A 25,253-nucleotide genomic window follows, 5' to 3' on the forward strand; every position below is an offset into this window, starting at 1 on the left:
CCATCGAGGTGGTTGGAGCTAGAGGATCTTTTAAAGTCCTTTGCACACAAGCAATTCGATGAATCTATGAAATCCAGGTGTTGCAATGTTCCTGAGTACCACCTAGCAGTTTTGTTACAAAACTCATATGCATACTGGTTTGGTTTTTTTTATTCTTGCATCAGCGTCTGAAAAAACCATTTTACCTCTGTCTGCATGTTGATTGTACCTTTTTCTATCCCACATACACCCCACCTTTACCCAACAACTTGGCAATTTCACCAAGCTGTACAGAAAATCTAGGTCCTGAATCCCTGGCAGCTAAAGCTCCAGGAGGAGGAAGGGTTTACATGAGGTTAGAGTATACTGATCCTACATAATATTTACTAAAAGGAAGAAAAGCAACGTGGGTGCAGAAATGGAACAACTCTTCAGTAGCCAGCAGCAAAACAATGGCGTTAACTCCTTCGGATATATTCACCTTTTTGAAATAATTCCACAGAAATAAAGAATATGATTAACAGTTTAATTAAGAATTACAGCCATAGACACATTACATCTCAGAACATGAATTCCCACTGCACAAAGTTCTACATCCATACTTTCTGGAACAAGGAAGGGAAAATACCTGGTAGTCTTCAATGCTTACATAATTCTACAATGCAAAATATTAGTGAAAACAGTAGTATTCTTTTGGCATACTATGAAGGTAGTGCTTACAGCTTTTGGCAAGAGAAGGTATTATAAATAAAAATATTTTAATATTAGGGGAAGGGAAAAACTGTATCCAAAGTGTCTCACAGAATTAATGCTTTCAAACAGTACTTCAGCCGAGTAGAAGCACAACAAATCCCCGAAGGTTTTGTTTTGTCCTGAAAGGCATTTGAAGCAGGAGTGTTACTCAACATATATGGCAGTTACCTACACACACATGGAAATCCACCTTTTAAAACCCAGTAACATTTATAGTGTTTGATTCCTTTATACACAGGCATACACTTTCCTAGCTTCTCTTTCCCCTTCTAGAACTTAATGAGACTGTGCAATACTGGAGCAATAGTCCAAAATATCCTGTATAGTGAATTCCATGGTAATTCCTGATCCAGGGTAGCAGCGAGCTATCAGCCCTTCAAAGTGCTTGTATTGTCGTATGAATTCATCTTGCATGGAATGCCACACAACCTGCCAAAGAAAGACAACTTAAGGAAAAGTCAGCTGGCACAGTACACTACATAGGTGAACTACAAAACATTGGCTCATTCATTGATTCTCAGTTGGTGTCATTTTACAGTTAAAGATTACTAATAAAGTTCAATATTTGGAGCTACTGCATTAAAAAAAAGATTGATGCTTTTTACCCATTAAGATCAGTAATGCTGACATGACTTGTAATAAATGTGCGAAGCAGAAAATAGTAAAGAAGATGGGGAAGTTTTCCTAATAGAGGTATTGCTTTTCTCTTTCAGGAAAACACCCTGAACCAGAAGAGTGCTATAATTCATGTTTCAGACTTTAAAAAGCTGTTTAAACAAGCTTAATTCAAGCCTACTTATCACTCCAGCAAAAGTTTACAGAGTGTAAAAAACATCAGATAATACAACTATGAGAAAAACATATAATTGAAAGTATTCTGCTATAGTGCACCAGCTAAGTTTCACATCAGGGTTAATCACCCATTCATTTAAATCTACTCTCTACTTCCAACAGATTTTGCAGAGCAGCTAGGGAATCATAAAGGAAGCTTCTTTCTGAAAATAAAACTTTCTTTCACTCTGGTCCAAACCAGTATTAAACAAATAGAAACAGTATAGGATTATAAAAAAACCAAAAGCTGTACTCAAAATTTATGTTTTTAGAGTTATGCTGAACATTCTCACAGAATGCAAAAGCAGTAACAAAAAGCCTCTGTTTAACATTATAGGGCTTTTAAGACATGATTTAGTTTACCTGAAGTAAGTTTTCTTCTTCACAGAGATGTTTATCTACCTTCTTGTAGAGATTATCTAATCCCTTCTTCACTTCTTTACCAGGATATTCCTTTATAACTTTACGAAGCTCTTGTTTATTAAAAGCCAGCTGATAGCTTACTTCCTCTTCTCGTATACCTTGTGCCACACGAGCTTCAACACCTTCAAAAAAATGCTAACAGCAAGTAATAGATTAGTCACTATCACAATCTGAGCTAATTAACTTAATTTTAAAAGGATATGTGTGGTTAAGTCTTGATTCTGCTTCATGACTGGTCTGTTCTCCCAATTTTTGTTTGTTAATTGGGCATGAAGTACTGCTCAGGCATAAACATTAAAACAGCCCAACTATACAACAGTCTAAGTACTGGCATAAAACTAAACCCAATTATTACTAGAAGGAGTGGAGCCTTTCTTTGCAACCTTGTAACTACTAACCAATCAGCATCAAAATCCTCAATTAATGAGCTCATAGCCAGGGATCCAAATACTGGATCTTCTGGATGAACTCCCTAACTGCCTGGGCATCTTTTAAACCACATTACACAACAGCATATTTGTTCACAACTGCCTTCTCTTCTCACTGCCATTGACCAGTTTTCTCAACATGGTAAATATAAAAGTTTTACTAAAATAGAGGGAAGCACTTCTGTGAACATGCAGGTTGAGCTCAACAGTGCATCAGGTCAGGATATGACAGAGGTAAGTCTAGTTAACTTTTTTCACAGCAGCCTCTATGGTGCTGTGTTTTGGATTTGTGCCTAAAACTGGGCTGCTAACACGACGTTTTGGTTACTGCTGAACAGGTCAAACCTGACCAAATCATAGCAAATAACATCATGCTCAGCTGTAAAAATTAAGGTTGGAGGAAGCAGGGCTGGTGTTTGGCTTCAAGGTGGCTGTTGCTTAGAAACTGCTTGGGCATCAGTCTGCTTGTGAGAGGTAGTCAATGACTGCTTTTGCATCACTTTTTTTTTTTTCTTCTTACTCTCTCCCCTTCTCTGATTAAACTGTCTTTATCCCTGCCCCCAAGTTTTTTCACTTTTTCTCTTCCTATTGTCTCCTCTGGAGAGGGAGGACTGAGCAGCAGTTAGCTACGTGGCAGCTTAGGTGTTGATTAGAGTCAATGCACAAGGAGGAAACAGCAATAAAGCATATTAATTTTCAAAAAGGGAATACATCTTAAATGTCTTTGCAAATGGATGCCTGAAATCCTGTTCATAGAAAAAAGCCGTAAGACATTCAAAGGGACAGAACTGAGTCTGAGCCTGTCACTAATCAGTTCAACATTTAGTTTAACTTCACAGAATTTTCCTATAATTTTTCTTCTTGTTGAACAGCTCAGAAACTACAGCAATTTTTCTGCAGTTGAGGTGAGGAAGATTATCCCAAAAATCCTGATGACTTTCCCCCTCACTTTCTTCCTAAAACTGTTTGCTTAAGACACTGATGTTTAGTCATACTATTAATTGCCATGAAAAATTTGGTTATTTTCATGCAAGACTGTAACCCTCATGAGTACTCTTGCCAGACATGCTCCAGTACAAAATAATAAAATAAGATATTATAATAGATGCAGTGATAAAGGGATCAAATAGTGGAAGTAATACACTCAAAAACTATCTGGTACCATTTAAAAGAATACTGAAATATACTCACATTTAATTTCTCAAGAGGCTGTCCAAGTGAGTAGATTACGTAAGACTGAAGATGATCAGTGTACTTTTGTTTGGCTTCTTTTTTCTCAGCCTCCAGACAAGAAATTTTCAAGCGAGAAAGTGTTGCAAAAATATGATGGAAGTTCTCCATCATGACGACATCCCTGGGTGTCTTCTGGCTTTCATTAGCTACTTTCTCAACTAAAAGAAATGAGAAGCAAAATACTCAGAATACCAAAAGGACAACCAAATTCACAAAAACATAACCAATAACCATAATACTATCAAAAAAGGAATTTTGAATTTCATGTAACTGATTACCATTTGTATGGTAATTACCACTTCCCTCTGTCACAACTCAAAGTTACTTCACAGGATGTACAAAGGGAAGTATCTATAAATACATTACAGTCAAAAAGGATTACATTTGCTCACTTACAATAACAGTGACAACCAAAATTTCAGCACAGTCTTAAAATTCACTGTTTATATGGGCAAAATTATATATAAACAGGTGGAAACAATTATTTTAATAACTGTGACAGCTTCAGAAGACCTACCACTGTCAAAGACAGCTCTAATAAGTTTTATGTAGGCTTTATCTAGATCTCCTCGTCGTTCTGCATTTTTGAAAATCGATTCAGCAAGGGCTGCAAACTCTTCAAATTCAGCAACAAATGGAAGGATCCCAACTTTACTCTTCTTTGAGATTTTTACTTCATCCATCTGCTTCATCTGATTACTCTTTTATTTAAAACAAGAACAAGTGTTAGGCTCCAGATTGTTTAACAATTATTAAAAGAAAAAAGCAGACATACTGAAAAATTGACATTTATCCACCAAAGAGAGAATAACTCATTATATTAGTACATCTATTTAGTCTTTCACCCTTTTTAGCCTTAGAAGTTTTTTAAGTAAACTAATTGGAAAGAAAAAGGAATGATGGTCTTTTATTCTCCTTTATTTACTCAATATTATGAAAACAAACACCCACCCCAAATTTATGTACCAGAAGCAATTAACAATTTTCATTTTATAATCTGACAAGGAACTTCACTTTTCTGATACAGCCTAGCTAACGATTCCTTTTGCTGCTGGAAGTTTCTTTAGTCTTCTTCTGAAGAAATTTTATTTCTGAGTGTAATAAAAAAATCAGTTTCCAAATATTTTAAGTATTAAACTGACCAAGAATGGTCAGTTTTATGTTTGCCTAGAGTCAAATTATATTTATGACAATAAAACATAGTTATACCAACAACTCTGTTTTCAGTAAACCTGCTATATTTAATATAATGATAATAGTTATATTATACATATATATATATAATATATATGTATTATAAGTATATAATAAACTGCATTAGCAAAAGGAATTTTCAGACAATAGAGGCTGCCTCTGCTATGGTCAAAAGAACTCACACCCTCATAAGTACACAAGATTTGGTTTTGGCAAGTAAAAAAAGACAGTAAAAAATTTTACTTAATGGACTTCAGTAATCTCAGTAGCAATACAAGTTTAAACAAACAACTAAGAATGTTAACTAACTCAGAACTGTGAATGAGTGGTCTTGTTACAAAAAGCTACTTAATGAGGAAAACTGGAATGGAGAAGAAAAAAGAAACACAACCACCATTTATTTGAAGGCTTGGCCAGTAGAAAAGCAATAAATTACAAATTTTCCCTTCCAATTTAAAGCAAGAATTTAAGTATACAGAAATGTAAAATCGAACTGGATAGGAGTGGGCTTCCTATATACTATTACAGTTAGCTTAATCAGAATAACTGAAGAACTTACAATGCACTTATCAAAGTTCCTTTTGACAGTCACCAAAACATTTCCAAGAGTTGTGCTGAGAAAGGACGCAGGGTCCACATTTTGTGCTGTCCATACATGATGGCTCATCTTAACTAACATATAAAGGGAATTAAAGCTATCAATCTTGTCTCCCAGTGCTATAAGGTTATTCAGCTCAGGTTCAATACAACGAAATATTTTTGTCATCATTTGTCGGATCATGTCCTTCCTATTAAAAATGCATAAGAGGAAAATATTACTCTGACAGTTTACTCGGCTATTTTACACGTTTTTTGATATATTTATTTGATATAGTAGTTTCATTTCCATTCAACAAGTTTCATGACTTTCAGAAAGTTAGTACCACACAGTAAAAATCAACAGTCACAGACACAGAATATTTCAAAAAGTATTTTCTCTGTGGAAGCTGCCACACACTCTCAGAACTTTGCTAAGCATATTTGTTATACTATAGTACCTAATTTCGATTTGCAAACTATTAAGAGAATTAAACAACTATATACAGAAACACCCATCCCATATATAAAAAATATTCTTTTCACTGACACACTCAATGTCTAGGTAAAAATTAAATTCCCTTTCACTGAAAGGGAACTTCTGATTTTAGAGGAAAAAGTTTTATGTGTCAAATAAACTCCAACATAAGCATAAGAATCAATAATAAAAAATAGCAGCACATACTCAGATGATACTGTTTGTGGAACACCAGAACTGTATGAACGAGATAAAGCTACTCCATCCACTTCCTCCACTTCACTCTGTGAGAACAAGGAATGCATGTAAAGATAAGACGCGTCTCCCACTCTATATCAAAGCAGTTACTGTATCTGACAGAACTAATATAAGTAGCAGCTCCATACCCCCAGCACCCCCTGCCTCCAGAGCAGAACAGAGATCAGTTTGCGAGGTTCTGGTAATTTTCCAGTCACGTTCCACTGATTTCAATATTATCCATAACTACTGCCCACTGTCTTCCTACATAGCATGATGGAGTATTTGTTGTCATCTTATGAGGAGACAAAGCCATGGCAAGGGAAACATTTTTAGTCCTTCTTTCATAAATTTTGTATTGGTCAGCCAAAAATAAAGATCCTTCCAGTTCATGAAGAAAAATGAATTACTTATCATCTGGATCACATAAACGCCAATAAATTCCAAAATTCTCTTTCAAACAGGTCTCTTTTGAGGCCTGGGCAATACTTTTTACTTCAGTGACAGAGAATGTAAGTCATACCGTTGTTGTTCCAGAGGTGCTCTGATGTTGCTGTAGCTTGAAAAATTTACTAATGAAGTCCTGTTCTGCCAGACACAGAGGCTCTAGTTCACTTAATACTTGCTCAAAAATCTAAAGAAAGTCAAAATATGTTATCAACACACCAAATACTCTGGACAGTTAGCAATACTAATTTTAATTGCTCGTTGCATATACTTTCTATCTTCACTAAGCTTTAGAATGCTTGCTACTCAACAGAAATGGAAACTGCTTGTACTTAGATCTCTAAAAGTAACAGCTGCATCTTCCATGCACTACTGTGAAGAAAAGAACAATCTATGTTTTTCCATGACTAGAAGTTTTCTAGTTGCAGCCTGAGGAAACACTTTTGTGCTATAATGGGAACTCTTGCATTTTAATTTTAGGTCTGGGGTTCTGCCACCATCTTTTCTGCCTGGATTGCTGAGCGAAGACAAAATTAAAAGCCTCAGGGAAGAAAAACATGTATGTCAAAGTTAACTGCTCTGTAGAAAAAGCAGAAAAAGTTTCTACGTAGCTGCTACAGGAACAAATAAGTAGGTTTTGTACTGAAGTATGCAACACAATTTTTAGATTTAAACTAAAATGAAACATCATTTTGGCAATAAGTAATTACAATAATTTAATTTTATTAATACAAAAGAAGGAAATTCTAAGCCAAATGTTAAATATATTTCTCTTAGAGTTTTCTCTGAAAGTATTTAAAAATTAAGGCATGCAATAATTTACATAAACTAAACCAATCTAGCCACATAGGAAATCCATGCTGATGAAAATTTCCACAGGAAAAAAAACCCAAACCAACAACCTAGTAGGTCAGCTCAATTGCTTACAACTCTATGTATCCAAAATCACATTCACATATCCCCAATGGGTGTGATATACAAGTAAGAAATTGAAAAAAATAGCACAGTAATTGTATAAATCTGTTTCGACAAGTTAGCTTTTTAATTCTAGACAAGTTGCTGCTACAAGTTTATAATAGCTTAATATTGTTTCAGGCTTATATTTCCTCCCAGAAAAAGACTGAGCAATGATTTGAACAGGTCAAAAGGAAAACATTCATCTCCATCAAAAAATTCAATAAAGAACAACAAAATTATCTCCGACTGATAACTACTCATTTTCCTTACACAGCACTGAGGAATTAATTCTGCAAGAAATGGTGAGCACTGTCATTTTAATGGTTCAGGAAAAAAAAGTCAGCAGATGCTGAGGACAGCAGGTTTTAAAACAGGATGAGGACACTCTAATAAAAACTTAGTGCTATTGGTTTAAGTTGAAAACTGATTATAACTAATGTAAAACCAGTATAAATAAAATTTTAGGGTCATGCTCAAGTTCTGGCTAAAATTCTTATCTTTCTTATCTTGCCAGTATGCAAGCAAAAGTGGAAATGTCACAGAACATTGAATGAGTTGAAAAAAATAAAACTAGTGGAGAATCCATCAGTTCCAGTCCTATTTGCTTAAAAACATATATTTGGCTTAAAGACCATTTTTATGCTTAGCATTCTTTAAGGACCACACACAGCATATAATGGATTTAAATAGAACCTTATAATCTGAGAATAATACTGTGATTGACATATTTCTTAGGAATTGCCTTTATTAGATGTGTAGTACATACAAACTTTGAAACTGGGATGTTTTAGGATTTAAAGCATAGAGATTTTTGAGCTATTCAAGAAGGATATGTAAGATACTTCTAACACAAAACTAAGCAGAAATCCTATGCAATATTTTGGCTTTACCTTATCAAATTTTGTTCTGTCAGCCACATCCAGGTCAGAGGCAGACATGTTTCCCATGTCTAACAGTGAGGATGACTGAGATCTACGGTTTCCTGAACTCTGAACAGAGAGTTTATTTAGACTAGAAGTAGACCCAGTTAATTTTCCAGAACTTCCATGAAGACCTGTGAAATAAAGACACTATGAAGGAGGAAAGTGAAGGCAGAATAAAATACTAGAAGAATAGGTTTGTTACAGAACATAGGAGATCAAGAGTTGGTAGTAGTCTTATATTAAAATCAAACAACTTTTGTTGAAGCTATAAATGCTTTTGCTGTAAATGTATTCTTTCCTTGTTATAAAGTAACTGAGATTCTTCAGCAATTTTCAAAGTACAATATAACTATTTAAATTCTCTTAGTAAAGCCTGGCAAAAAGGTATAAAAGGAACACAGGGATTGAAGACTTGAAAGCTAAGACCAGTTATTGTATTTGTGGATGTATTTTGGGCAAAGGCTGCCATAAGCAGAATAACTGAACCACAGGAAGGAAAAAAATTGAAAAGTTTTATATACACACAGGCACTTTTTCATCTTGAACTTGATCTTTCTGCTGTTAACATCCTTTTATCTACACAGTTTGTTCCAGCTATTTTCCTGGATCTACAACCCCATAGTAACTCTGCTGCTAATGCTCTCCCCTCCTTTTGATCATAATTAACATTCAGTCATTTCTTCATGATATTGCTGGGCCTTCTCCTAGGAGCATGTGTTTTCTTTTTTATTTCTTTTCCTCACAATTTTTTCAGAAATGTTGGACCAGGACAGAGAAAGCTAATAACAAAAAAAAGACCAAAAAATTATTATTTGATCTCCAAGTATACTTCTCACATCTAAGCCACAAAGAAACTTAAAAGCAATCCTGCAAGCTTCACTTAACTGCTGTGTTGGTATCCATTCTATAGATCTAATCTAAATCATCACTTCAACCTACTGGAGGAATGGAGAACTATGTCAAGCTCAGGCACAAACATATTTTTACTATCAAATAGTAGCATGGGAAAAATCAAAAGATCTTCTCAAATTCTATGTTGGGACTTAAAGCTGTGCTTCCTTTTAGCCTTGCAAGCCCAATGGTTCTGCTAACGTTTATTTCATTCTGAACAGAGTGCTACAGTGTTAGGTCGATTCTCCCCGATGCAGCACTACATTGTAACATTGACACACATGCATTGACAACACCAACTAATGCAACTAGTTATACTCACTCTCAGTTTCCTGTTTGACAGCACTTTCTTTTCGAGGCAGTGTAGCTGGGATGGATTAGGTTGCAAGCATCAAAGACAAAGACAAGTTAAAATGCAGTTTGCACAAACCATGCACAAGATGCAAGTTAAGCTCTAACTGGAAAGAAACATGCAGAGAACTATAAGCAGCAAGTAACTACATTGCAAACACATTTAGTTGGAAAGGTACTATTCTAGAAATTCAGTATCTAAACTATATGGAAAACAGAGGAAATTTCTAGGTATTAAAATTTGATTTTTCTTGTATAGTATGTTCGAAGAATGCTTTTGGTAACACATATTTAAGTTCTCCAAATCGAGAAGTCCATTAAATTATTTGTCAGACTCAGTTTCCATCATATAAATCTTATAAAAAATTGAAATGTAAAAATTAAAATGTACTTAAGGAATTTTTTTACTGAGTCGGAGATATTGTCCACCTTTTCAATTTAAAGCACACATAAAATTACTGCAAAATAATTTATATTAAGACTGGCTAACCTTTTCTTAGTTGATGCAAATCAGGATGTTTATATACAGAATACATCTTTTGCATTCATGCTGCACAAAAACAGATGATTGCAAATTTAAATAGGATAAAAAATAAGAAAAATAAAGTAAAAAAAAAAAAAATTACAAAGAGGTTTTTATATTTTCCCTGGGTTTTTTCAGAATTGAAGTTTCCTCAAGTGGACTTCAATATGAAATTTAAAGCAAATGGGCATTTGTAGAAAATATAGAATCCCTAGAGTAAAAGGCATTTGCATACATACACTAAAAGCAATATGTGGTTTTAAAAAGATCTTGATGAAGATGGATGCTACAAGCGCCCCAAAATGGAGCAGGCAAGCAGAACCTACAGTAATAGAATGAGTAGGTATTTCTAAATGCCACAAACATGTCTTAAATACCAGATGTTCTCAAGCAGGCAACACTACTAATAATTGTAACTGTAATCAAATTCAAATTTAATTCCAGCCTAGTTTTTAGATCTTGGGGCTTTTGGCAGATTTTGAATAAAAAAGGTTTAGGCATGATATATTTGGCATGTACAACTGTCATGCATTGGTCCCACTTCTTCATCATCCTCAATTTCTAAACACATGGGACTTATTACAGAATGTGATGAGCTACAAAAATCAGACCTTGGATGATCAGGGGAACCTTAGTGGTTTTTGACAAGCTGTATCATATAAACATATGACAGTAGTAGCACTCTTTCCAACACTGACTTTATGGTATTTAAGTATCAAAGTCTTGGCTTCATCAGAAAAGAAAAAGAAAAAAAGAAAAAAGGACTACTTAAGACGAGTGTGAATGCTCATGACCCAGGCTGGCTTTTTTTGCCATAAAAATGCAGACAAAGAACCTTGCGCTAGCACAGAATGCCAGAATTCTCCCAGCATCCCCTCTGCATTTGAGGCATTCAAATAGCAGTGCTATTCCCAAAGCACAAAAAAGAGGCAAGAACACACACCAACACAACTTGGAAACAGATCATCTTTAGTATTTGAGTACAACTGGAGCATTATGCACCTACACTACTCCTTAAACAAGTTTACTATGAAGAAGTGATGTTTTTTGAATAAATGTGCAATTAGTAGTAGTACAATCACTACAGTGAACAGAGAAGCCTTTGAAATTACACACCCTTAGGAGGTGTTGCAACATAAATAAATTTGCACAAATATGTGACAGAAGTCTTTTCAAGGTGCAAATTTTACTATGGAATTGAAGGATCTCTTTCTCCAAAATGCCTTACTGCTCCATAACATTTACACAAGTTTGGGAACCACTACAAAAGCTGTCTCTTCACAAATACAAATCACAAAACAAGTGCCAAGACAAGGTGTTTAGAATGTTTCAGAAATCAATTTGTATTAGACTAAAGGTATTTTTTTTCCTGCAGCAAGATTGCTTTTCAAGATTTATAAATTAAAATGTTCTGACAATGACATCTCATGGTGCCTCTTGCTTTTCATGTCCAACAGCTTGCCAAGACTTATCTTTCAAGTTTTCCTTCTCTCAAAAAAGCCTTACCACCTTCCTGCTTTCTTCCTTTTATTACATTTTTCTGGTTTCTACCATCAAACTTCAAAGCATAAATTCAGGACCCAAAAGAAGACAGAACTTACTACTTACAGCGGCACATAATTTTGGAATTCAGAATTTGCAAACTGGTAAACCATGGCAAATAGAAATATTTCATACAAGCTTTGAAACACTGCACCTCAAAATAGAGAACTGAATAGAGAACTGACATACATAATACATAAATTCACCTATACCACTGTTGCTTTTTAAGTATTCAAGTTGTTTTTTTTAACCTTTACTTCCATATTCATGTTAGACTAATCCAAGCAGGAATACTCCCTTAAACATAAATACCTACACGTTAAGAAATTATGATTTCTAATCTCAGGCTACACAAATCCCACTGCAAAAAATTAAAGTATGTAAATTTTACTAGGTAGAATTAGCATTAAAACAAACTTCTTAAAAATCCACCCAAGATTTATTAAAAGCAGAAATAACAGCAGAAGGAACACAATGCTGCTGAAACTCCCTTTAATTACAGGAGTTGATTTTTCAAATTTGTTCAGGTAATAAAGTGGGATAATTCAAGTAATAAAAAGTGAATGTAGATTTGAGAACAGAGAGATACTGTATTTTATACTTTTATTTTGACCAATTTCACAAGATTTCAGTTGTGCTACTTTAGCCCTGTAGAAGTCAGAAGTTTTACCAATCATATTTTACACTGAACTTCTTCCATCTTGCCAAAAGTAAAGAATTTTAAACCATTACAGAATTAGCCCTAGGTGTCATAGTGAGTGTTTTAGATGCAAATAATAAGATTCAACACAAGATATGTGCCTTCTAGAAGCTTACCAAACTTCTTTCCTTCTCTGGTTGTGCCTGTCATCTTGATCTTGGCAACTTCAAAGAAATCTTTTATTTCCCTTTCATAAAGTCGTGATAAATAATCCATATAATTCTTAAAAGAAAAATGGACATTTAGTTAACAGGTATTCATACTGATTTTCTTCTATTATAGGTAAATAACTCTTAGAACTCTCCACATTTTCAAATCCCACTAAATAATAAACTGGTTTGGACTATGTAAGTATATATATTTATGCAGCATGCACAAAAATATATTAATGATATTTAAACAACTTATATTCATTTTCGTAGTGAGTTCACTGAAAATTAATCAGAAACTTCCTTCATAAGGGAAAATATGCAACACAGTAGATACTGATAGGGTAGAGTATCACAGAATTCAATACAAGGGTAGAAAAGAGAGAATTCAGCACCATTCTCCTTCTTCTATCAGACTCTTACTGTGCCCCCAAAAGCACATGTAAATATGTAATTCTCACTTTTTTTTATCAGAAGATCACCAAGATGCCAACCATTCACTATCTGCTTTACACTGAAGGCAAAGGAATAACTATTCCAAAGCTATTTTCAAAGTCTAATTTGAATCTTCCATTTAAGAATTACAGTACTTTAATTTAAAAAATACTCATTTCATAAGGACTAACTTTTCCTTGACTTCTACCTGAACATTTTGTATACTTCTGTAGTAATACTTTTACTCCATGTTAGTTTTAAACAAGGTAGTTAAAAATTACATACATACAAGGGGAATACATTTCTATTTAATCTGTACAAGAGACCTCTGAAATTTTTGACACTCCCAAGTGAAATGAAGGTCTGTTGAAATAGAGATGTTAAACAGGCAATAAGCACATCGATTTTAAATTAGCTTAATTATTTTTCTTACTAGGCTGTATAATGGCAAATTTATTTTACATAAATATTAAGATAAGTATCTTATAATACTTCAGCACAGAATGCTTGAGGGAAAAAACTAACAGAGCAGGAGACCACAAATAGTATAAAATGAAGTTTCCTATTCTAGAAAGGAATAAAAAACAGGAGCAGTGAGTTACACTTAATATGCACCAATATTAAAATGACATGTACATATCCACAGGCAATTCTTTTGACTCTCAAGCCTAGTCTATCATGTATATTCTCTAGCATCATTTCACATACCTTTGTTAGCCCTTCATATTTTCCATAATCTGTGTTCTTGAGCCACTCCATCAGTTTAGCATATCGAAGTAAATCTCTGTGAAATGGATGATGATTGGGCAATGTCAATTCAGCAGAGTGCTGGGCAAGAGTGGAACTCTGATCGTGACCCTTGGTAAGAAAAAGTATTAAAGTAAATCTGGAATCACTACACAGATGTACCAGAAGTTTCCTGAAAAATTTAATATGGAGACAGCATCTCATTCAGACAAACAGAAAGGCATCAAAATACCTTGCACAGAAGCAAGGTCTAGAGATGCAGACTGAAAAATTGACACCTAACTTAATACAGACAACGAGTTATTACAGCCATTGCAGGTAGTGCATCTCAATAAGCTTGTTCATTTTAAACGTTTTTGCTTTCAGGGTGAGTCACTGGCACTTTTTGTAAAAGAATGCAATGTACACCTGAATGAAACTTTAATGACAAGTATTCAGTTGTTCCTCAAACATTTTAAAAAATTATCACATTATTCCTCTTAAAAAAAAATAGCTTCTGTTTGAAGTTATTTTTCCCATATATAATTTTCAAGTCCCCAGCTGATGAGTGGCCTGGGTGTTAATGATAAGCTTTACACCTCTCCTCTGAATGTCTGCTCCAATTCAACATACTTTAATCCACTTTGGCCAAGCCTTCCTTGATCAAATCTTAAACATCAGTGCACACACCACCCACATTTCCTCTCCCTCCACATAGACAGACACACACAACACACTGTCAGTGAATGTTTACAACATGCAGCATAAACCAATCCATTTAACACAAGCTACTAATTTCATGTTCCTCCTTTACACAAAGATCCCATCATATTGCTAGAACAGTATGATTTAGCTTTCTAAGCTTTTACTTGCTTGAATAAGCTTCCTGAGCAATTCAGGAAGAGCAAGTAAGGTGACACCTCTGTGCAGCCGTACAGCAGAACACACAATCACTATCCCTGGGTTAAAAGAATGGAGGATGAAACTTAATTTCCACATGGCTTTAACATTTTCTGTAAAGTCCTTTTTTACTGGGCTTGCAGTAAATACAGCAACAGAACTTATGCAGGTGGTTTGTGCAGGTTAGTCAATGTCAATGTCCATCCTTGAGGGAGGAAGCATTCCTGACATCTTGGACACGACAAGTCAGCAGAATAAATACAACATTGAAAAACTGCCTTTCCCTGTTTCTAAGTTGGAACAAAAGCCAGTTTGCAACAAAACTAAAGCAACTTTGTCTTCTCCTTTTTCTCTTGTACTGGATACTAATTAATTCAAGCCTTTCATTGGAGAAAGCTCTTCTACAATACATTCACAGACTTGTTTAAAAAAAAGATCCAAAATTTAATTTGTAAAATAAATTTGGATAATTTGGAATTGGAATCTGGCCAACACAGCTGCTGTTGTGATTACCGAGGTCATACTCGATACTGTGGGTAAACTTCTGGGCATACATATAGCAAATCTTTTCAACAAATCTTAAATATGCTTCTGTGAAAACAGATTAGAGAAACTCCCTCTAACCCCTCATTTGTTACAATCCTACACCATGCATTTTTAATGTTCAAGTTCATAATAGTTTAACATAATTTACCTGGTGGCTTTCACAGCTTTCATCAACTGCATCAGTCCAAATGCTCATTCATATTACTGCTAGGAAATACTCAGCTATCCAAGTTTTTACTTCTTCTTCCATGTAACTATTTTATTCATGTCTCTTTATTACACACAACTTTTCTGGTTAGTAGTTGCATTCCTTATAAAGCTAGATGACAAATTCCCTGACAAGGTAAATTTCTCTCTCCAGGCCAACTTTTCCACAGGACTAATCATTCCGGTTACAGTAAATTACGCCCTGTCCAAGACTGCCTCGAAAACATTAGAGTTTCTAGAGATACCTTTCCCATCTCATTAACAGATCTTCTCTCATTACACATAAATTTATACCATTACCAAATGACATCCCAAATTTGTTATTCAACTATTCATAGTTTTAAAGCTTCAACCTGCTTCATATTTCAAAGGCAGAAAGCTCAGAGTTGCCTTTAAATTGAATGCTGAACCTGGTTGTTAAAAAAATCTTTGAAGTAATAGGTTAATCTATTATTAGTATTACACGATAAAGACAACTATATTAACTGTTAGTAAACACAAATTGCAATTTGAAGTCGCATTTCTGTTTAAAATTTTTAATATTTATTCTCCTTTTAATGTAAAGGAGGTGAAGAACCTCAGTATCTTAAAATAGTAGTTTGAATCAAGCATTGAATTACTTTGCTTTTCAAAAATTAAAGAGCAATTTCATACTTCCAAGGAAATATATTTAGGCTCAAATGTCAATATAACTATGTTTTTCCATCTAATGACTTATAAATCAGAATGTCTTGCTTATATTAACAGCTGCCTAGACATCATCGTGTTTTCATTTATCTTTTTAATACAGAATTTACCTTTATCTTATTTTTTTCTGAAGTGCTTTAAATTACTTTTTAAAGAAACATTCTAAACAAAAAATGCAACTCGTCAGATGTTAAAGGTAACAAAGCATTGGAGTTGAGGTTTCCAAGAACATGAGATTAAGAAATTGCTATATTCCTCAAACTATCAAGTTCATTTTAGAAAGCTTATACAAAAATCTGTGATACCTCCAGCACTTGAATCTGTATCTCAAAATGAAGGACAAGCCCTTTTTTTTCCTCTTTTACAACAAAGAAAAAACTTTGCAGAGTCTCATCTCCTGCAGTTAATGAACTCTTCCTGCTTAAACTTAACAACAAACTCATAATTTTTATCTGTTGATTAATACTTCACAGCTAAGAGCAAGCCAAAACTTTTCAGAGGGCAAGTTTGTATATGAAAAACAATGTGAGGCCACGACTAGTATCAGAATTTTAAAAAAGCAAACTGTCAGTTGGTATTAGCATTCTCAACAGCACTGGAAAGTGTCTTAAGAATAATAATTTCATCTAATACCCATAATATATCACACTAATAATAATCTCTAACAAATTTTTAAAAAATAAAATTCTCAGAAGAGAACATCAGAAATAATTTTGTTACACAGCCACTTCCATACACAAGTCCAATATTCAAATTTTGTGGATAAATTTACAGAGGACTTACATAACATACTCCTACTTGCTCATTTAAGAGCTGGGACACAGTCTATGCCCAGGCTTTTAAAACATGGAAAGTGACAGTGGAAAAATACCTTCTTCAGAACAGAAGCTAAAGGCAAAAAATTAATATGCTGTGGAACTGGAATTCTTCTGCAAAGTGAAGAAAATGTAAGAAACAGTTATCTTTGCCATAAAAATCTAGGCTCTAAATGCAACTTTCTATACAATTTTCCAAAATTACTCTACTCCATTTTCTTCACACATTCTAAAACATAAAATTTAGACCTTTAAACCGGAATTAACATTTTTTATTTACAAATACTGCAATTTCACACAATTGCAGTACCTTTACTGCTGTACATTTATTACTATTTCCTGAAAATATTTTTCCTCCATGCATGTCAGTCTGTCTCTCAGCATCTTTCAGGGATGAGATCAGAGGAATATTAGCTCATAAACAGATAAAGCTTAAGGGCTGACAAAAATAATAGAAGTGAAAAAGGACGTAAGTCTGATGTTCTGTAATCAGCAAGGACAAATTCCTTTTTGCAAAGTCAAAAATGCAGCTGCTAGTTAGATAATTCAAGCTCAGGAAAAAAATTAGTTAGAAAACCTTGTATCAAACTCAATGTACTCACTGGAACTGAATGATAGGAGGACCTGTTATAGAGTTGAAGGAGGGTCTGAGTAAACTAATTGAAGATAAAAAACACAAATTAAAAAGCTGAGGCTTAAAAAACCACCCAGACTTTAGGTAATAAGAATCAGGACAGTGTTTTATGTATAATTCAAGTTAAGAAACAAAACCAAGGTTCAGATGTTTTATTTTGTATATTTGCTTGTGTTTGGGGGGCTTTTTTATGGTCTTTGAGGTTCAGACAGCAAGACCTTCTGTATTTTCAGCTAACATCCTTAAAAAACGTCAGTGCTTTTACTCCTCAATAATCAAGCTCTACAATTAAAATAAATCCTTATTTTTCACATAATGCATTGAATTCAGATAGCAAGCCCATTAAAAAGAGATGTTTGGGGGCTTTTTTAAATGTAAGAGACTTCTGCAGGCAGTTATAGTTTGGTGTGCTTAGCAATATCTCTGCCTGAAGACCTTTTAGCATTTACTGATTAGAGCACAGAGTATGTTCAATTTTAGACAGATTGTTTTTCTTCTCTAGAAAAGTTTGTGCCCAAAGATTTCATATTCCATAGTAAGCAATCATACCTGCTGAACAAATACGCTGTTCAAATGACTGGCAAGTCTCCGTGCAAACTGCTCGCGCAGGTCACTAAACCGCTGCTGCTGCTGCTTCACTGCATGAAGCATATCATGTCCTACAACCAAAAAGGACTTTAGAGTGTACAAAATACAGACTAATATATTGTATAAGGCAACCAAGAGGCCCAGGAGTCACAATTCCTTCAATCAACAGAACAAAATCTGAGACTAGCTGGCAAGGCACTACCACAATACATTTGGTCTGTTAGACAGTAGTCTAACAAAAACATTACCTGGACGAAGAGCTACATTCATACATTGCAGAAGGGCATCTGCTGCATTAGTGCAGGCCTCAATGCCTCGAGATGATGTCAGATCTCCCTCCTGAAGGGCCTTTATATGGCCCTTAGCCAGATCCATGTGATTCTACAAAATAATGGATAGTATTGTCCATAAGTTGAAAGCAAATTAGTTTTCTATGCCAGTGAACCAAGAAGGATAAATACAATTTCATCATTCTGACTAATGAAAATAGTGCAACAATGAAATAGAAAAATAAGGTCATTGTTATAAAGGAATCTCACGCTAAAGAGGGGAGCAACCTAAAAGAATTTTATACCTGACATGAACAACCATGGTAAACATAACAAAAACGCTTACCACGAGGAACTCTATCTCTGACAGCAGTTTAACATTATTTGTGTTGCTGAGATGAATTAGGTGGTTGCTTTCTGAAATTTGATCCATTTGCTCCTTTACACTCTGAAGCATTTCTTCATAACTGCTCAGCTTTAGCTCGATTTGGTCAACTTCCTTTAGAGCTTCATCCAACAACTTCATCAAGATATTCACCTGCTTCTCTGAGGCCATAATGGACTGAATATTTGCCTGTATGGAAAATAAAGTCACATTTTAGAAGACATTTTAATATCTCAAAAGCATTCTGATATCTCCTTTTCCTTCTATTACTGTCAAATACTTCCCAAAATTCTTGATGAAATCAACAAAATAAAATAATATAAGCCATAGTGTTACTGAACACAGAAATTCCTCAATCTATGACACTTTCTTGTTTCAAAAAGATTAAAATATAAAGCCAAAACTTTGCTCAAGTTCTTGGAGCTAAAGTATTAGTCTGCAGAAAAGCAAGAAGCCAAACAGTAATCCTTACTGTAGCAGAACATTTTTAGTTCCAAAAAAAAGAGCATAGGTGATAAGGTCAGATTTTCTGTTGCAAGATCAGACATGAAAGCAGCAATTTCCAAAATATGTAAGAAACACACAACTTGTCAGTTTGAGGACGTTGTTGATGGCTCCCTCAAGTCTGTATCCCCTGCCTCTCCTAAGTTTTCCAAGTGACCTCTAGAACGCTGGCTTGTCTAAAAAACGTTTACATTTAAGTATGTGACAGGTCAGGTTAGCTACCTTTTCAGAGAATTCTATGTGGTCAGCATCAAAGAGAACAGTTCAACATGCTGGCACACCATAGATTGGAAGGAATGCTTACCCCATCTAGCACTTGCAGCTCTCTTGACAACTTCTCTGCAAAGGCTTCAGCATTAGCAATAGCGTACTCACACCCTTCCATCATTATTTCAATATCCTGTTCCTCTCTTGCATTTAACTCTTGGTATTCATCCACAGCTTCTTCATCACCTCCTGCTACACTTTGATTCTCTCCACTTGGAACAGATTCTTAGGCAGAGAAAGAAAATAAAATATGTTATCAAGTCCAGAAAGTCACAAGCATTTTAAGAGTACTTATGTTTAACTATCTGTAAGTATATTAATCCATTAAACAAATCTCCTAAAAAGCACCTGCTGCCTATGAACACATTTTTCAAGTCTCAGTCTTCCACACGCCTCATTACAACTTCCAGAACTTATTCCCAACAATAAAGTTTTCCAAATTATGTAACATGAGTAAAATACAAATATCCACCTTCCTTTATTCCAAGGAACAAACTTAGTCTGAGTTTATTCACCTCTTATACTGGTAATCAGCATCAGAATATATTATAGTATTTCACTCGATTTGTTAGTGGAAAATTAGTACAAGTTAGATTCTCTCTTTTGATTGACAGAGAGTAAGGGAAACACATTAAAGTTGATTAAGATATATGCCACTGAATAAATAATAGTTATCTTGACACTCAAGATGAGCAGGAAAATCAGTTCTGAGTTAAGTGAAAATAAAATAAACAATGGTTTCATCAACTATGATTTCTCACAGGAGTGTTTAATGAATTTTACAAGCCACTCAGAGGCTGACAAATTAATATTAACATAGTCCAGCCAGAAAGTGTTTAGGACATTTGAAACATCTCTCTCATCTCTAGCAACTTGATAAGCTAATCAAAGCACTAAAAAACAAACAAAAAGCATATTATTTAAGAAAATTGACTAAAAGGCAAAATAAAGGAAAAAGGTGTTACGCACCTTCTGCAACTTTAGGAAGTTCTGAAGAATTAAAAGGTATGGAAAAGCAGAGGAAAGGAAGCAGAGAATGTTAGCTAGACAAAGCACGAACAGTGAGTATACATTTAAGTGACAGTAAGTTTGAGTGTTTTTATTATTGCACAAATTTGAAATGTTAGATGTTGGTTTAAAACAAATTCTGGTCAACACCAAAATACAGACGTTATCCTTCCTGTTTCACATTTTTAATTCAAATTTTTCTGCACATGCCAGTCTGCTATCTAATACCAGGAGTTTCACCACTTCTGAAACACTCCATGCAATATACTTTTACTTGCTAAGCTTTACTATAAAATGTTAACTATTAAAAGATAATACCGTAAAAATATTTACTACAGGATAAGCAATCAAGATACAAAGCCTTCCTAGCAACCAGTCATATAAATTTAATAGAGTCCAGCAGAATTTAGCACATGCCTCACAGTCAATGAACTAGAAACCTCATATAAAACCCCATTACCTTCTAGAATGCTACAGATGCTCACTTTTTAAAGCATTTTTTTAATGCAGGAGAAATGTAAATGAGAAGAAAAGCAGATTTGTTACGCATTTACCAGTTCTTAGAGGCAGACTTTCTTTTGTTCAAGAAACTGTATGTCTTAGAAATACAGTAAGTTTATCAATATTTAGCATTTTGTTAATGAAGTATTTTGTCTTCGCTGTCAGTTTTCTAACAGAATATCTGTTATATAGTCATCTTGCTTATCTGAAGACTTAGAAAATATAAAATTGAAAAGAAATAAGAATAAGAAAACCCATCAGGATTGCGAGTATTTTTTTTAGTATATCTGTTTTACATCAGTAATTACTAAGCTTTATACTTCAAATACAGTTGTAGAAATTTACCTTCCAACAGCTGTGAACTAACATTAATAAAGTCAATTTTCTTTCTAAGGTATCTCTGATTAAGTTTCCAGATACATGAAATGAAGGTGTTCTTCTCCACTGTGCTGCTTGCAACCCATTTGTACACTTTGTCAAAATGCAAATCAAATTCAGGACTCTCCTGCAAAAGATTAAATATGTTATAGGCTCCAAAGTTAAATCATTCTCCAAGAAGCAGATACTGTCCACACATTTAATTATTGAGATGACAGTATAAAAATTAAATTGCACAGATTTCAACCTTAAGCTCATACAGCAACTTTAGGGCCCTCATGCACCTTAATAAAGGTGATAGCGAAAAACCAGAATCCATGCTATGACAGCAGTATTTTGTCAAGGCAGGTAAGACAAAAATAACACAATACAGAGATGTGTAAGATTTTCAACAAAGCTTATCACAACAAATGAAATTAAATGATCAAAAATAGGTTGCTCCTGTTGTTCTGTGGAAAAGTCCACCATATCAGGACTGTATGCTTCCAGCTCACCCTCAAGCTTATATACTGCTTATTAAGAACATTTTAAGTGTCCCAGCAAAAAAACATTACATGTAGTGGAAAATTTTGGACATTTTGACAAATTTATGACTGTCAGTAGCAGAACAATCTTAAATTTTCATACTGGAAATTAAGCTTGGGTGAAAAAAATTACGTAAGACTTAAAACAAAAAAAGTACTGCTGGTCCTTAGCAGATGCTCTCTACAGTCACTGAGAGATCACTACAACTAATAGGGCAGATATTGAGACTACTGCTAATCAAGCATATCTAAACTACTCTTACTCAATTTACCAGGGTTATGTTCTTGCAAAGGCTGAAAGAAAACACAGGCACAGGCAGCATGGGAATGTGTAATCTTAATTAACCTGTTATCAATCTAATTTTTAAAGCAGCCAGTATCAAGGAAGTTAAGTCTAACTTGGAATAAGGAGGATGTTGTGAACAGAGGATCAACAAAAAAGTGACACATACTTTAACAGCATCTTTGGCATCAACAATAGCAAGGTCTCGAAGTGCCCATGCAGTCTGCCTTTTGTAAAAATCTCCCTTGTCAGATTTTTTCACTTTTACCACGTTTACTTGGACTGGTCGTTCCGTTGTCACTATTAAATGAAGCAAGAGAGTAATTTCAAAACACACATACTACTTTCACATCTGTCTCTGCTGTACTTCAACTTCTCAAACAAATTATCTGTGGGGGAGATTTTGTAATATTTATTTGATTAAAAGAGACCCTTTGAAACATTTTCATCCACAATAACCACAGCTCAGCTTAAGTCTCAACCAAAGAGGCACACACCTCTGTGCAACTTGTGAGGTAATGACCCCAATTTACAGCTGTTTCTTTGATACAGCAGATCTTGGACCATGACCATGCAACTGGCATAACTGGAGAATACAGTCAGACTAAGAACATTTTCAGACATTTTTCAGTTAAAAAAATATTCTAGCACACTAATTTACTGACAGATCAAGCCAAAGCACCTAGTTTTTAAGAGATATAATGTAATAAACATACACTTAAAGGAACATTAGAATTCAATTCAGTTGCTCTGCTTTTCCTTGGACTCTAACCAATATTCTTTAAAGCATTTTATTTAGGCTTATCAGCTTAGATGATTAGTAAACCCTGCTTTAAGCACTACCTAAAGCCTGTTTCAAAAGCCCACCATTCCCAAAAGAATAATTTTTTATTATTTCCTTTCAAATTAAAATGACATCTGTGAATAAAAGTAGTGGGCTTTGTTTCTTTTTTAGTAGAAACAATTATGAAAGTACAAGCTATAACTAATCTTCTCCGTTAGGAATGGAAAGCACCTGTTTTACACAAGTCAAGAATAAAGATTGCACATAAAGCTAAAACAAATGCAACCAGGTAAAATTCAAAGATGAAGACAAGAAATACAGTGTGATATTCCAATGTACCTGTGGCACACAAAAAGCAGTTCCTCTTCTTTTTGCCTGCTTTGCACACGTTCACAATGCTCAGTAAACGTTCATCATTGGGAGTGAAAATATCCCTCTGCAAAGCATGCTTGATTGCAGTCATTTTCTCTCAGCTGAAAGATTTTAGGAGATAAAAATAAACTCGAGCACATTTAAGAGACACACACAAAAAAAAAGAACCAGTTATATACTTACAGTAATTACAGGACTTTAAAATTCAATTTTACAGGTAACTTAATGACTTGTAATCCAGTCAGGCATGACTTGGGTAGAAGACCAGACCACTTTAGGAAAAAATTTAAAAAAAAGCTTACTCATCTCAATTAGAAAACTGTTATTTATTAACACCTGGATGATCCTTCAGCTTAATTTAATGGAGTACAAAAAGCTGCCTTGTAGTAGAGGGAAATACAAGGCATTAACATAAAAAAGTTAAAACTGGAATCAAGAAAAAAAGACCCTCCAATGCTCAAGCTTGTAGAATTCAATCACATAAGAAAGCACAAAAAACAGCAAACAAAACCAAAAACCCCTCAAGCACAGAAAATTAAGGAATTAGCAATATTCTCTTAATTCAGAACAGCTCCTCACACTAGATGTTTTATCTAGATTGAACATAGAAACACATTAGACATCACATTCCAGTGGTTTTATTTAAATACAGAGGTTTCAATATTATCTGTGCCTTAAAATTCTGCAGTGCATTAAAAACATGATTAGTACACATGACGTGCTACACTGCTTGATGCCCAGACAATATGTGGAGTTAAATTTCAGGCTGGCTTGTTCTCATGAAGATGGCTGAGTTGCTTTCTCTGATAAACTCACACAAGACAAAATCTTGGGCACTACAGTAATTTTGAAGATTAGTAACTCAAGAACTTTATGAAAACACAGATTTGTGTTAATTATGAAAGTATTGGGGTTTGTATAAACCAGAATACTTAGGTCTGAAATGAAGCATGACACTAAGAAAATATATTATTAAATCGTTTTGTTTTAAGTCCTCCTGTTATGAATATTATGTTTCTAAATAAGTTGTATCTATTGACAGCTTGCAAAACAAGGCTTTCACACAGCCCAACAGATTCTGCAAAATCAGGTTTCCTGCCTTTGTGTAATCAATTGCAGCCTATCCCTAAGACCAGACTTCCTGACTTCTGCCATTTCCTTATCTACTAAGACCAGATAGTTATCTATGGGACTTGACAAATTGTCTAGAGACTCACGTCGTCCAGCGATCCCACGGACCACCACTGCTTACCTGGCAGAATGATGACAACAAAAAAAAAAAATTATTGATGACTACAAGGAAACCATGCTACAAAAGGGAGCAGCAAACCAAAGCTCGGTGGAGCATAGAGCGCTAAATTTTGCCAAATATCGAGACTTTTTGTTTCTCATTTATAACACTGCGAACAGGAAAAGACGCGTCCTATCGACTCAGAACGTAGCACAAGGGCGCAGCCCAACCACAGCATCCCCGGCAACCAGCCAGAACATCAGTAATTCAACAGAAAAACTCAGAAGAGCTACCTGGAGCAGCGGGGCCTCCCGAGGGCCTGTATGACGCCGCCTCACCTCCTCCCACCTGCGAGTCCCGCACAAGCGGCCCCGACCCGCTCCGAGCCCGGCGGCACGGCCACGGCCGAGCCGGCCCGCGGAGCACCGCGGCAGCCCCGCGCCCGGACGGGGGAAGGGGCGGAGGGTGCCGGGGCCGGGACAGGGCCGGGAATTGCCGGGAATTGCCGGGAATTGCCGGGAATTGCCGGGAATGGTCGGGAATTGCCGGGAAGGGAAGCGCCGCGCACGGACGCGGCTCCGCCCGCCGCAGCTT

At 35.1% G+C, this 25,253-nt stretch overlaps 2 protein-coding genes across 6 annotated transcripts in view; both read right to left on the minus strand.

Moving 5' to 3' along the window:
* Positions 1–25,253, minus strand: part of SRD5A3 (steroid 5 alpha-reductase 3) — a 390,804-nt gene that overhangs the window by 189,634 nt on the left and 175,917 nt on the right. The window lies entirely within an intron of this gene.
* Positions 129–25,253, minus strand: EXOC1 (exocyst complex component 1). 5 transcript variants are annotated; one of them, XM_056490153.1, is made up of 21 exons: positions 24,953–25,239; positions 23,612–23,700; positions 23,396–23,529; positions 22,442–22,572; positions 21,433–21,592; positions 19,616–19,803; positions 18,769–18,996; positions 18,402–18,534; positions 18,115–18,224; positions 17,534–17,587; positions 13,759–13,908; positions 12,583–12,688; positions 9,673–9,717; positions 8,427–8,590; positions 6,656–6,766; positions 6,103–6,179; positions 5,401–5,629; positions 4,165–4,348; positions 3,606–3,805; positions 1,927–2,121; positions 201–1,161 (listed from the first exon to the last, which is right to left on the minus strand). In XM_056490153.1, exons 3-21 carry the CDS (start codon positions 23,517–23,519, stop codon positions 1,009–1,011), a joined length of 2,742 nt encoding a protein of 913 aa, XP_056346128.1. In that variant the 5' UTR covers positions 23,520–23,529; positions 23,612–23,700; positions 24,953–25,239; the 3' UTR covers positions 201–1,008. The 5 variants fall into 5 exon arrangements, with proteins under 5 accessions (XP_056346131.1, XP_056346127.1, XP_056346129.1 ...); XM_056490152.1 differs by lacking the exon at positions 23,612–23,700 and having other exon boundaries at positions 158–1,161; XM_056490154.1 differs by lacking the exons at positions 9,673–9,717; positions 23,612–23,700 and having other exon boundaries at positions 158–1,161; positions 24,953–25,253.

Source organism: Oenanthe melanoleuca, chromosome 4 (genome assembly GCF_029582105.1).
Source record: "Oenanthe melanoleuca isolate GR-GAL-2019-014 chromosome 4, OMel1.0, whole genome shotgun sequence".
In the NCBI taxonomy this organism is placed as follows: domain Eukaryota; kingdom Metazoa; phylum Chordata; class Aves; order Passeriformes; family Muscicapidae; genus Oenanthe; species Oenanthe melanoleuca.